Source organism: Aquarana catesbeiana, linkage group LG02 (assembly GCF_042186555.1).
Source record: "Aquarana catesbeiana isolate 2022-GZ linkage group LG02, ASM4218655v1, whole genome shotgun sequence".
NCBI classification, from domain to species: Eukaryota; Metazoa; Chordata; class Amphibia; order Anura; family Ranidae; genus Aquarana; species Aquarana catesbeiana.
Window position 1 is genome coordinate 51,676,588 of NC_133325.1, and position 14,839 is coordinate 51,691,426.

General features: G+C 45.2%; 1 protein-coding gene across 1 annotated transcript in view; it reads right to left on the reverse strand.

The window, feature by feature from the left end:
* Nucleotides 1-14,610, reverse strand: part of EMSY (EMSY transcriptional repressor, BRCA2 interacting) — a 52,422-nt gene extending 37,812 nt beyond the window's left edge. Inside the window, 9 exon segments of the mRNA XM_073612870.1 lie at nt 506-595; nt 598-775; nt 892-1,151; nt 3,285-3,437; nt 4,378-4,393; nt 4,395-4,554; nt 8,008-8,082; nt 10,599-10,698; nt 14,243-14,610. Coding sequence (XP_073468971.1) covers nt 506-595; nt 598-775; nt 892-1,151; nt 3,285-3,437; nt 4,378-4,393; nt 4,395-4,554; nt 8,008-8,082; nt 10,599-10,698; nt 14,243-14,312 — 1,102 coding nt within the window. The 5' untranslated portion in view covers nt 14,313-14,610.
* Nucleotides 14,611-14,839: the final 229 nt, after the last annotated feature.

Sequence of the window (14,839 nt, forward strand, 5' to 3'; positions counted from 1 at the left end):
TCAAGGGGCCGCTCTGATGGGGGGGGGGCACATTACTCAAGGGGCCGCTCTGATGGGGGGGGCACATTACTCAAGGGGCCGCTCTGATGGGGGGGGGGCACATTACTCAAGGGGCCGCTCTGATGGGGGGGGGCACATTACTCAAGGGGCCGATCTGATGGGGGGGCACATTACTCAAGGGCCCGCTCTGATGGGGGGGGGAACATTACTCAAGGGGCCGCTCTGATGGGGGCACATTACTGAAGGGGCCGCTCTGATGGGGGCAGTCTGATGGACCCAATGTAATGAATTTTCTTTGGTAGGGGCACCTAATGGAAGGTGGAACACTAATGGGGACATTTACAGAGTATTACCAGAGTGTGTGGAGGAAACGTACAAGAAAAGAAGACGCGTACAATCTTTCATAGCACAAACTTGAAATGCGGACCTCAGCCGGAAGAACATTTTAGTGACCAGACCTCTTTGAATTTTAATTCAATTCCCCTGCTATAGAGGACTTCCTTACCTTGTGCCATTGTGGACATGACCAAGGATGGTGTCGAAGAGACGACTGCGGTGACAGCAACGCACCCTGTAGACAGAGAAGCGGGTGGGCATTGCCGATGGTGCTGCTAATGGCAGGGGTATGGGCAGAGCTAACGACCACTGGCGGCTTCTGAGTAGTGGAAGTTACGACAGACGTCGGAACCAGTTTAGTGACTGCAGCGTAGTTGTGAGACTTTGATAAAATGTTCGGGACAAATGTAGAACTTGGAGAAGTTGTTACAATTATTACCTGTTAGAAAATAAATAAGCAGACAAAAAAAAAATTAAAAACAGTAAAGCAGCGATTCACCAATGTCATTTATCTCAGCTCTAAAAACAGTGCAAGCCACGGCTAGAGAGGTCTACCTTCTGGGTGGAAGTGTTTGTTGTCTGGGTGGTGGGTTTGGTAAAAGTGATCTTCACTGGTGACATGTGTGGCGGTAAGGAGTTGGCGATGCTCTGCATGATGTTGCTCATTTTGGGACTCCCAGAGACCGGCACGGTAATGGTTTTCGAGACTGGCGTCGTTGGCTTGGGGACATCTTTCAGGACAACGGGGGACGAGCTGCTGGAGTTTGTGCGACGCCGCTTGCGAGGCTTCTCGTCGTCATCTGAGCAGTTGACACCTGAAGGGGCAAATTCAATTCATAATATATAAACTCATGAATCCAAAATGACAACGAATGACAATGACATTCGCAAAAGCATCTCGAATGTGGTGTTTAGGTGTCCAGACACATTTTGCCTAAACAGCGCATGTGATCCTGGAAACTGTCAATTCACTATACAATTTGCAGTATTCACCACAAAACGCTGAAGCGCTCGGAAAATACCACATGAACATGCGTTAAACTCAATGCACAGAAGGAAATAATTCAATGCGGTAATTAAGTAGTGGTCCAGGTATGCAGTATTTAAGGAATGTGTAAGATGTTAAACAGATTAGTCATCAGCTGTCAGAGGGGTTCATATTATATTATAAAATATATATATACATATATACATATATATATATATATATATATATATATATATATATATATATATATATATATATATATATATATATATATAATATATACACATACATACATACACATACACACATACATACATACATACATACACATATATATATATATATATATATATATATATATATATATTATATATATAAAAATAAAACGCCATGGGGTCCCCCCCAATCCATACCAGGCCCTTCCAGTCTGGTATGGATTTTGAGGGGGAACCCTGATGCCAAAATGTAAAAAGGTGGGGGGGGTCCCTCAAAATCTATACCATCAGCACTCGGGAGTCGATCCGAAGTTCGGCTGGGGTGCAGACACACGGGCTCCTTAGACAGGTAAGTCCTCTAATATTAAAAGTCAGCAGCCACAGTATTTGTAGCTGCTGGCTTAATTTTTTCCACCCAGGCTGGACCTCCTCTTTAAGATAATACCAGTATCTTTCCACTTTCCTCAACTTCCCATATTAGAACGTGTTTAAGTGCAGCAGCTGATCAATAATGTCACTCCCATCCACAAACACTTTGTACATAGACACAGACAAACAGCTAATTTTCAGAATAACAAAAAAGTAGGAATCTGCAACAAAGTTTGTTAAAATCCTTCTAATGTACATAGATCACCCAGAGGGGAATGTTTTTTTTCGCAACAGTGGAGTGCAAAAAACAGATGTCATTAACCCCATCAATGCTGGGCACTTTCGCCCACTTCGTTCCCAGACCAATTTTCAGCTTTCAGCGCTCTCGCACTTTCAATGACAATTGCGCGGTCATGCAATGCTGTAACCCAAATGAAATTTTTATCATTTTGTTCGCACAAATAGAGCTTTCTTTTTTGGTGGTATTTATTCACGACTCCGCTTTTTATTTTTTGTGATATAAAACGGAAAAAAGAGCGGAATTTGAAAAAAAAAAACAATATTTTCTTCTTTCAATTTTAAAAGAAATCCAATAAAATATCGAATTTTGTCATAAATTTAAGCCAAAATGTATTCTGCTACATGTTTTTGGTAAAAAAAATCCCGTTAAGTGTATAATAATTGGTTCGTATGATCACGGATAGATTGTACGCAAATGATCATGTACAGATGTGCGCAGGTGATCACGGACATATGTGTGCAGATAATCATTGGGACATGTGATTTTACTGTTACATATGTGGGGGACAGGTGTTACTACTATGTGGGGACATGTGTTTTGGGGACATTGTGTGTTAACACTGTGGGGGACACTAGACTGGCGATCAGTGAGTAAAAAGCGGTAAAAAACAGGCTCATACTCACTGATCACCAGCTGGCTGCAGCGATCCGCTCTCCTCTCACTGACAACTTCTGTGTGAGGAGGAGAGCTGATTGCCTAGCAACCAGCCTCTGTATTTACATCACATGATGGCTGTGATTGGACACGGCCGTCATGTGATCAGGAGGGTCAATCACAGAGCCCTCCTGCCGATCGGAGATGCGCCGTGTCCGGGTGACACAAGCGCATCGGGATCGCCCAGCTGCGCGGGCACGCGCACAATCCACCTCCTTCTGAGGGATGTTCCTGAACGTCCACTCAGAAGGAGAGAGCGCCCATCTGGCAGTTTATGTACAGTGGCCGGGGTGGGAAGTAGTTAAGCATACATGCACTGTACATGAAGATTGAATATATAAATCCCTGGTGCGGTTTATGCTGCTGCAGAAGGACCCCCTCCGGTTAGTATGGGTGACAGGTACTGCAAGCCTTCACTTACTTTTCACATAGACTGTGCTGCCGCTGGGAAGGACTACCACGTTGGAGGCTGGACTCGCAGGTCGAGGAGACTTGACAGTGGCCACACTTCCGCTGGGGACCGGGGTGGAAGTGGGAGTGGATGTTGTACTTGTGTAAGAATAACACACGACCACTACAGAGAGAAAAAAAAAAAGAAGACATTGGGCATTAGTTAATACCTTTACCGCTAAACTGATATTTCCACTGCAATTAAAGGCAAATTGCTAAATAAAAATAAAATACAAGTGGGGCTGTTTTACCTGCAAAAGAATTAATATTTTTGTACATTGTCTTTAGATTTACACAACTCTACCTGACAACACACCCCTACCTGTTTGGACAGGAGACCCGATTTATTTTTTTCTGCTGCAGTTCATTAACACTTACAGGTCTTGTCACTCCCCCAGCAGATGACTGGACAGTGAAAGGAGAAACAGCTGACTGATGAGCTCATCTGTAACTATGCTCTCTTTGTCCCGCGCATTATAAGTCGTTGATCACCGTCATATATTATAATATATATATATATATATATATATATATATATATATATATATATATTAATATATATATATATATATATATATAGATACACATACATACATACATACATATACACACACACACATACATACATACACACATATATATATACATACATACACACACACATATATACACATACATACACACACATTCATATACTATTTCCTCCCATACTGAGTGTGGGAGGAAACCTACACAGGCACAGGGAGAACATGCAAACTCCAGGCAGGTAGTGTCGTGGTTGGATTCGAACCAGCAACCCTTTTTACTGCTAGTGAGAGTGCTACCACTACACCACTGTGCCGTTTACTTACACGCACAATAGTCTGTAGATGCTATAACAGAGATTCTCGTTTACACTTGCTTTGTGGTCTTTTTTTTCTATATTTACTAAATGTAATATACTGTAAATTTTAACACTTATTCTTCTACCTCTGTCCCAACTACAAACACTGCTGAACAAAATGTCACATACAAACATTATAATAATATCAAAGAATAAAAAAAGGAGATACCACCTTCCTCACCTTCCTTGTTCCCGGTCCTCAGCAGGATCTGGAAGTGAAGAGTTGTGCTGTCCAGCAACATTGGCTATGGCATTGGCAGTGGCTGTAAAAGCTGTCTGTGGAACCAGACGCGGCATCAGCGGTACCAATCTTCGACCTTCGATGGACCATTCAGAAGAACTGTTTGGACCAGACATGCTGGAAAACACAAAGGGAGGAAGGCAAGTATATAGCTGTATGTATAGTCATTTATTTTCCAGGTAAGTAACATAATGCTCTAAGTTCTGTCAGCTTTTTATTATTTTATGTTTAACTGTTGCAGATTTTCCCTCACTTCCTGTCTGGTAAAACAAAAAGTATTGCACAGAGACCTAGTGATGATGACACTGGGTTTAAATTGACCACTTCCCTTTGGGGACAACTCTGACACTTCTCACATACATGTAAAAATCTAATTAATTTTTTTGCTAGAAAAAATTACTCAGAACACACAAATATATATATATTTACACACACACACCTAATATCTATACAAAACACACATATACAACTGAAGAAATGACACTTTGCTACAATGTAAAGTAGTGAGTGTACAGCTTGTCTAACAGTGTAAATTTGCCGTCCCTTCAAAATACCTCAACACACAGCCATTAATGTCTAAACCGCTGGCAACAAAAGTGAGTACACCTCTAAGTGAAAATGTCCAAATTGGGCCCAAAGTGTCAATATTTTGTGTGTCCACCATTATTTTCCAGCATTACCTTAACCCTCTTGGGCATGGAGTTCACCAGAGCGTCACAGGTTGCCACTGGAGTCCTCTTCCACTCCTCCATGATGACATCACAGAGCTGGGGGATGTTAAGAGACCTTGCGCTCCTCCACCTTCTGTTTGAGGATGCCCCACAGATGCTCAATAGGGTTTAGGTCTGGAGACATGCTTGATTAGTCCATCACCTTTACCCTCAGCTTCTTTAGCAAGGCAGTGGTTATCTTGGAGGCGTGTTTGGGGTCATTATCATGTTGGAATACTGCCCTGCGGTCCAGTCTCTGAAGGGAGGGGATCATGCTCTGCTATAGTATGTCACAGTACATGTTGGCATTCATGGTTCCCTCAATGATCTGTAGCCCCCCAGTGTCGGCAGCACTCATGCAGCTCCAGACCATGACACTCCCACCACCATGCTTGACTGTAGGCAAGACACACTTGTCTTTGTACTCACCTGGTTGCCGCCACACACGCTTGACACCATCTTAACTAAATAAGTTTATCTTGGTTTCATCAGACCGCAGGACATGGTTCCAGTAATACATGTCCTTAGTCTGCTTGTCTTCAGCAAACTGTTTACGGGCTTTCTTGTGCATCATCTTTAGAAGAGGCTTCCTTCTGGGTTGACAGCCTTGCAGACCAATTCGATGCAGTGTGCAGCATATGGTCTGAGCACTGACAGGCTGACCCCCCCCACCCCTTCAACCTCCGCAGCAATGCTGGCAGCACTCATACATCTATTTCCCAAAGACAACCTCTGCATATGACGCTGAGCACGTGCACTCAACTTCTTTGGTTGACCATGGCGAGGCCTGTTCTGAGTGGAAACTGTCCTGTTAAAATGCTGTATGGTCTTGGCCACCATGCTGCAGCTCAGTTTCAGGGTCTTGGCAATCTTCTTATAGCCTAGGCCATCTTTATGTAGAGCAACAATTCTTTTTTTCAGATCCTCAGAGTTCTTTGCCATGAGGTGCCATGTTGAACTTCCAGTGACCAGTATGAGAGAGTGAGAGTGATAACACCAAAATGTAACACACCTGAGACCTTGTAACACCAACAAGTCACATGACATCGGGGAGGGAAAATGGCTAATTGCACCCAATTTGGACATTTTCACTTAGGGTGTACTCACTTTTGTTGCCAGCGGTTTAGACTTTAATGGCTGTGTGTTGAGTAATTTTGAGGGACAGCAAATTTACACTGTTATACAAGCTGTACACTCACTACTTTACATTGTAGAAAAGTGTAATTTCTTCAGTGTTGTCAGATGAAAAGATATAATAAAATATTTCCAAAAATGGGAGGGGTGTACTCACTTTTGTGAGATGCTGTATATTTGTTTTAGCGGAGACCCTGCAATGAGGGGGCCATGCACGCACTTTCCTATGTCTGTGCGTGAGGCTAAGCCGCGTGACTGCTTGCCGGGGGGGTCATGTGAGGTTACATCTCCGCCTCCCAAGCTCCTGGCATCGAGACCCTCCCACCCATATTCGATACTTGTGTGAGATACTGATATATACAGTATATATAAATCTATACATCTATTATATACTATGTATCTATAAATCTACTATATATATATATATATATATATATATATATATATATATATATTATATATATATATATATATATATATATACACACATATACCCTAGAGAATAAATTTGTGGGTGTTAGAATTTTTATGTCATACGGTATTTGCACATCGGCTTTTCAAACGCAATTTATTTTTTAAATACACTTCTATTAATTTTATTGCTTACAAAAACACAATACCCAATTTTTTGGTAAAATATAAAAGAGGTTATGCAGTGTGAACAGATACCTAACAGTAAAGCAATGTCATCAGCACACCAAGGATTCCTCAAAATGGCGAAACCTTTATTCACATGGTCACACGGTACACAAACGGCATTGTTTCGGAGCTACGCAGGGCCCCTTAGTCAAGTGAATAAAGCTTTGGACCCTTCTGAGGAATCCTTGGTGTGCTGATGACATTTCTTCACTCCAATTCTCTACAGTTTCCAGCCAGTGGTCATTGCAGCTCCCAGCATTAGTACAGCCATATTCAAGAACATGTGTGTGGGGAATATTGCATTCAGACAACCAACACGTCATGTTTAAAACTACATGTGCCTGTGGAATTGCTTCAAACTACGATACCAAAAAATCTCCATAGGCGATACTTTACAGGTGACCAGTTTAGAGTTAGAGGAGGTCTGGTGCTAGCGTAATCTCGCTATAATGTTTGTGGAGATATCTCACATGTGTGGTGCAAACACCCTGTGTGCGGGCTACGTATGCGTTCGCCTTTGTGGGTGAGCACAGGGAGACGGGGGAGCTTTAAAAAAAAAAAAAAAAGTTTAACTTTATATTTATTATTTACATTCTTTTTTTTTTATCACTTTCATTGCTGTCACAAGGAAGGTAAACATCCCTTCTGATAGCAATAGAAAGTGACAGGTGCTCTTTATGGAGAGATCTGGAGTCTATTAGACCCCAGATGTCTCCTCTGCCCTTATAAGCATCTGACCAAACCAAGATCAGTGTGATCAGATGCTTCACCAAATTTAAAAATGGTGCCGTTTACATCCAGAAAACCAGAAGCGATGGAAACGCTGTCACTTCTTGTTTCCTATATCATAGGGGACCTTCGGTTCCTCGATCTCTGTGGTCAGCCGGTGAAAGCGATTCTTTATTTTACTAGAGAGGTTGTAAACATCCAGAACAGCCACCTCCCCCATCCCGATGGGGAAATTTCAGTTGTTGTGCAGGGGAGGAAGGGGATTTATATATTGCAGTTCACAGTAAAAAGCAAAAACAAAAAAATCAGAGCAATGTGAATATAAAATCGAGAGTTTTGATATTTGACCAAGTCTTACTTATGAGCGATGGTGGTGAGGCGCTCATCGTTCACCGCTCTGCGCACCTCCGCGCGATGCCGCTCTGTAGAAATACTAAAGAAAAGTAAAAAAACATTATACACTCAGCTTGAAGAGGATAAGACAAACAAATTAGAATATCTTAATTGTCTTTATGATCAGGCAAAGCATACAACAAACCCCAACTGTGTGCTACAGATGTAGAATTCTTCACCGACTTGTTAACCACTTCAGCCCTGGAAGGTTTTGCCCCCTTAATGACCAGGCCATTTTTGTGATACGGCACTTGTGTTACCTTAACTGACAATTGCGCGGTTGTGTGACGCTGCGCCCAAATAAAATTTATGTCTTTTTTTCCCCCACAAATAGAGCTTTCTTTTGGTGGTATTTGGTCACCGCTGTGTTTTTTTTTTTTTTGCGCTATAAAACAAAAAAAAGAATTTTGAAAAAAAAAATATATATATATTTTTTTTTACTTTCTGCTATAATGCATATCCATAATGTTAAAAATGATTACTCTCAATTCCCTGCAATATAAACCTCTGAAGTTGCAGCAGCATCTAGTCTGAGAACACCTCCGATCATCACTGACCACCTCTTCTGATCTGTACTGTTACTGCCCACCTCTCAAAGCTATTAGTTTTCGCTTCCATAAATCGTATGAAAGAACACATTCCCACCTCCTTTTCCATTCCACTTCCTGGGTGGTGTACAGTACTGGGAATTACAAATCAGGCAACTGATGAGCAGATTGCACAGCTAAAAGACTGCAGAACCCAGCAGGTAGAAGTATGCACATCTAAAAGGGATGCCAAGGATGTGTTCTTTCATGTAATGCTCTTCAGAGAAGATCCGAGGCAGGGTGCTGCGAGTTTGTAGGAGCCTGCCAGCCCCTGCCACCAAACTCAGAACCAGACCAACAGACAGGCCCAGTAATGACGTCGCTGGATTTAAAAAAAAAAGACACTTGAAAACAAAATGAATTAAAAAATGTTTAACCACTTGCCGACCAGCCGCCGCAGTTGTACTGCGTCAGAATGGCATGGCCCGGGCGAAACGACATTATGTTAAGTCGCTTCGCCCTGTGGCCACTAGGGGCGCGCACTCCCGTTGCTCGCCCCTCGGAGCCGATGCGAGTGCCCAGCGGTCACAATCACCTCCGGGCTCCCGCAATCGCTGCTGACACACGGAGAACCGGGATCTGTGTGTGTAAACACACAGTTTCCGGTTCTCTGAGGGGAGAAGAGACAGATTGTCTGTTCATATAGAGTATGAACAGCGATCTGTCATCTCCCCTACACAGTCCCCTCCCTCACTTCAATAAGAACACACACTAGGGAACACAATTAACCCCTTGATCGCCCCCTAGTGTTAACCCCTTCCCTGCCAGTGACATTTTTACAGTAATCAATGCATTTTTATAGCACTGATCGCTGTATAAATGACAATGGTCCGAAATAGGTGTCAAAATTGTCCAATGTGTCCGCCATAATGTTGCAGTCCTGGTAAAAAAGAAAATTGCAGATCGCCGCCATTACTAGTAAAAAAAAAAAAACACAATAATAAAAATGCCATAAAACTATCCCCTATTTTGTAGACGCTATAACTTTTGCACAAACCAATCAATATACACTTATTGCGATTTTTTTTTTACCAAAAATATGTAGAAGAAAACATATCGGCCTAAACTAAAAAATTTTTTTATATATTTTTGGGGGATATTTATTATAGCAAAAAGATAAAAATCTTGCATTTTTTTTTTCAAAATTGTTGCTTTTTTTGGTTATAGCACAAAAAAAAAAAAAAAAAAAAAAAAAAAACGCAGAGGTGATCAAATACCACCAAAAGAAAGCTCTATTTGTGGGGAAAAAAAGGACGTTGATTGTATTTGGTTACAGCGCCGCACGACCGCGCAATTGTCAGCTAAAGCGACGCAGTGCCGAATCCCAAAAAGTGCTCTGGTCAGGAAGGGGGTAAAATCTTCCGGGGCTGAAGTGGTTAAAGCGATTGTAATGTCTCATTTATTTTTCCAATAAAAACAACAAACATATTATACTTACCTGCTCTGTTGCAGTGGATTTGCACAGAGCAGCCCGATCCTCCTCTTCTCGGGTCCCTCTTCGGTGATACTGGGATACTGGCCCCTCCCTCCTGTTGAGTGCCCCCCACAGCAAGCAGCTTCCTATGGGGGCATCTGAGCTCAGCCACAGCTCCCCATGTCCATTCAGACACAGAGCCCCGAACCCGGTCTCCTCTCTCCCGATTGGCTAGCTGACTTTGACAGCAGCAGCAGCCACTGGCGTCGCTGCTGTGTCTCAGCCAATCAGGAGGGCGAATCTCGGATGGTTGAGACACTCGTAGACATCGCTGGACAGAGAGGGACCTCAGGTAAGTATTAGGGGGGCTGCTGCACACGGAAGGCTTTTTATCTTAATGCATAGAATGCATAAGATGGAAAAAAAAAAAAAAAAAAAACCTTCTGCCTTTACAACCCGTTTAATTTAATTTTGATCGGGGGGGGGGGGGACAAGGGAAGAGAAAGAATATATGCATATAATACACTTCAGCTTTAATAGTTCATGGAAAGCTACCTCAGGACTTTCGAAAGTTCTCCCAGAAGCTCCTTCTTCTCTTTGCTTAGATCGCCCTGTGCACGGAGGGCGCTGATAACGCCCGCATACGCCTCCAGCTCTGGCAAAACAAAAAACATAAATCAATGCTGTAGATCACACATTCATTAAAAATACTCAACTGTGCTCTCCTGCAGCTCCCTGTGCCCACTCCCTGGACTATGTCATCACACTGCTCACAGCCGCCCTTTGAAAACCTCCTGAAAACCACCCCCACTCTGTCCCTGGAAGTAGTAGGCTGGCAGTACAATAAAGCATGATTGGGCTTGAGTCAAAATTTAGTGACCAATCTCTATAGGATTTCACATGATATCTATTTATAATAAAGCCGAGCTGCAGGACTTTTTTTTTTCTTCTTCAATTGTATCCCAAGTCCCCTATAATATATGCAATATTCACCTTTAAATGCAGAGCGTTCCCCTGCAGTACCTTTTCTTTGCCACAAGATGCCCTCAGTCTACCGCATTGAATGACTAAAGGCAAATAGACTGTGCACTTTGCAAGTTGCTCCAGAGCTTAGTAAATGAGCAGAAGCTCTGCTGATTTAAAGCGGAGTTCCACCCAAAAATGGAACTATCGCTTTTCGGAATCCTCCCCCCCTACGGTGTCACATTTGGTACCTTTCAGGGGGGATCAGATATCTGTCTAATCCCAGGTATTTGCTCCCACTTCCCGGCATAGATAGCAGCAGTATCCGCTGTGATCTACTCCATGTCCGGCGCCTCCTCCGTTCCCCCCCCCCCCCCCCCTGCTGTCTTCTGGGAGACACACAGGTCCCAGAAGACAGCAGGTACCAGTGGGATCGCGCAGTGCGACTCCCGCATGCGCAATAAGGAACCAGGCTGTGAAGCCACAAGGCTTCACTTCCTGATTCCCTTACCGAAGATGGCGGCGCCTCCACCCGAGAGCCGAGGGACAGATCGACATCGGGGGTACCCAGGACAGGTAGGTGTCCATATTTTAACAGTCAGCAGCTGCAGTATTTGTAGCTGCTGACTTAAAAAAAAAAAATTGGCGGAACTCCGCTTTAAATCATCTAATCATGTACATGCAAAACTGTCTTTTTTGTAATTTTCCTTGCATGTGATTGGGTATTCTTTGCAAAGAGAAGCCCTACCTCAGTGGTTCTCAACTCCTGTCCTCAGGACCCACTAACAGGCCAGGTTTGCAGGATAACTGAAGTACATCACAGGTGATATCATTTGCTGCTCAGTGATTGCAGTATTCTAGTCTACATCTCTCCAAGGTAATACCTAAAATCTGGCCTGTTAGGGGGTCCTGAGGACTGGAGTTGAGAAGCACCGTCCTACCTCATTTACTAAGCTCTGGAGCAACTGCACTTGCAGAGTGCACAGTCTATTTGCCTTTAGTAAATTAACCCCCCCCCCCAGTGTCACTGAACCTGGAAGTCCCCCCAGTCACGGCGCCCTGCACTCACAGTACAGACTACATCAATCAGGACTACTCAAAACTGGGAAAAGCCGGAAAGGGACCCATCACATCATGTGACCAAACTAAAGACATTAGTAAGAGAAAAAAAAGGAAGAAGAGCATTAAATATCACTGAAGGCCTCAAGCAGACCACTGGAGGGGGGGGGGTTTGGGGAGCGTGCCCAGAGCCTGGAATTGGGCCAACGACACCCCCCCCCATGGTCTCCGGGCTCTCCTGCTCCTTCTAGAACCACAACAAGCAGCATCAGGATGGTGAGTGGGAGGATATTACTAAACAGGCGTTACCTGATGTCCTATGCAGAGTGTGAACTTGAAACACTCCAGGTTCAGGGCTGTCAAATCTCAGGTAGAAAGCTGGGTTCTCAGTTAATTGAGCACAGTCCTGTACTCCTATAGATAGAGCAGAGGGCAGGAGAGATGTTAAGGGTCTAGCAGACCCCCGATGGCACCATAAAGAAGACCTGTCACCTGGTTTGGAGCGGTGTTTCTCATCCAGGGTGCAGTCTGGGTTCCCCTGGGGTGCTGTGAACATGGAACCCAGTTTTCCCTGGGTCTGCGTTATGAGTTGCCAACGTGCAGGTGGGCTGGGTACTGGCACCATAACAACCAATGGCGCTTTACAGCCAGGGCACATATCATTTGTTACTATAGTGATGGCGACTGGCTAACTTGCACGAGTCTCATCCAGGGAAAGTGGCATTCAAGAGATAAAGTTAGCCTCGTCCACTTCCTGCCCTCTGCCACGGTGCAGGAGACAAAAGTTAAGGCTCTAATGTGAGGAGGGGTCTCTGCTGTGATGAAAGTACTCTGATGGGGAGGGGGGTCTCTGTGATTGGATGGGTCCTGTGATGGGGAGACTCATGTATAGGAGGCCACTGGTGAATAGGGCCAATGCTGATGTGATGGGGGGCTATCATGGAAAGGGAAGAGTCCCACGGAGTAAAAGGATGAGGGGGGGTGTCACACGATGTAAAAGGAGGGGGTGTCAAGCGGTGTAAAGAGAGGGGGGAGAGGGAAGAGTCCCACGGTGTAAAGGGGGGGTCCAGCGGCGAAAAGAAGAGGGGTGAAGGGGAGGGAAAGGGGTATGTAAAAGGTATCCAGCGGCGTAAAAGGATGAGGGGGAGGGGGGAGTCACATTATGTAAAAGGAGGAGGGGGGAGTGTCCAGCAGCGTAAAAGGAGGAGCCACACGATGTAAAAGAGGGGGGAGGGGAGGGAAGGAGTCCCACTGCGTAAAGGGGGGGGGGGGGGGTCCAGCAGCTAAAAGAAAAGGGATGAAGAAGGGGTCCAGTAGCATAAAAGGAGGAGGGGGGAGTCACACGATGTAAAAGGATGGGGTGACCTGTGCTGTAAAGAGGGGGGGGGGAGTATGTAAAAGGAGGGGGGGTCCAGCGGCATCAAAAAAGGATGGGGGGGGGGGGGAGTCCAGCGGCGTAAAAGGAGGAGGGGGAGTCACACAATGTAAAATGAGGGGGATGTCCAGTGGCGTAAAGGGGGGGGTGGTCCAGCGGTGTAAAAGGAGGAGGGGGAGTCACACGATGTAAAAGGAGGAAGTGTCCAGCGGCGTAAAGAGAGAGGGGGGGGGGCAAAAAGAAAAGTGATGAAGGTGGGGGGGGGGGGGGGGGTCGGGGGTATGTATGAAGGTGGGGGGGTAATTTCAAGCTGATTGTGTACATTGGCTCAGGTTCCCCATCAATCTCTATCATTTACATTGCAGACCGCGGTGTCTTCTCACACTTGTAGAGGGTACAATCAATGACTGATTTAGAGTACAGAAACACAAACCACATTTTGAAGCCGGTGACATTGCGTTATAATAGGACCTTTAAATAGAAAAGAAGCCATGTGGTCCTTGTTTGATAAAAGTGCAGGATGACCGATCAGACCTTCGCTTTCCTGCCATCCAGTGGTCAGGGAGGGTTACTGCTTCACTGACAGGTTCTCTTTGATCACCTCCTCCCTGCAATGACTTGTTTTCATAGAAGAGAAGTGAGCACAGCGCCACCTGCCGGCGGAGCCCCAAACACACTTCCAGTGTTTACAATCAGCGCGCGTACGTCACTCAAGGGGGCGTGCCCGCTATCATTTATACACAGAGAAGCCGCGCATGCGCAGTGAGCAGGGAATAGAAGTGAGAATGGAGGGAATAGTTACCCAGCTTGCGGAGGATCCTCTTACACTCATCCCGGCTGAAGTCCAGCAGGGTGGGCCACACCACAGGCATCCTGTCCCGGCGTGCTCTGCGGTCACTCAGGCCTGGAAGGCATCACTCCCAGCAGCCCCTGTCACTGTGCTGAGGGGACCCTTGTGACAGCGGGAGACCACACCCCCGCCCTGCCAGGAGCGGACCAATAGCGGGACACCCGGGGAGTCCTGCTGAGACACTCGCGGCGGGCTAGCGATGAAAGCCTCCCGCCCCACTGAGGGAGAAGTCCCCTGCCAGCACAGATCCAACGGGTTTGATTGCGGCTCCCTCTGTCAAGATGGCGCGCCGGTGACATTGCGCATGCGCGGGTCTCGCCGGAAAAGACGTTCTCCCAACCTGATTGGCTGAGGGACCGAATGGGGGGCGGGGACGGAGCGTTGAGACTCAGGGACGGAGGCCGGCGAGGAACATTGTGAGAGATGTTATAGCGCCCTCTAGGTGGTACTGCAACTCAGGAGGACTCAGCGGTATAGTTAGGTAGACTTTTATCAACTAGAATTATTAATGATAATATAATTACATAGCTCCCAACTGTCTCTGATTTG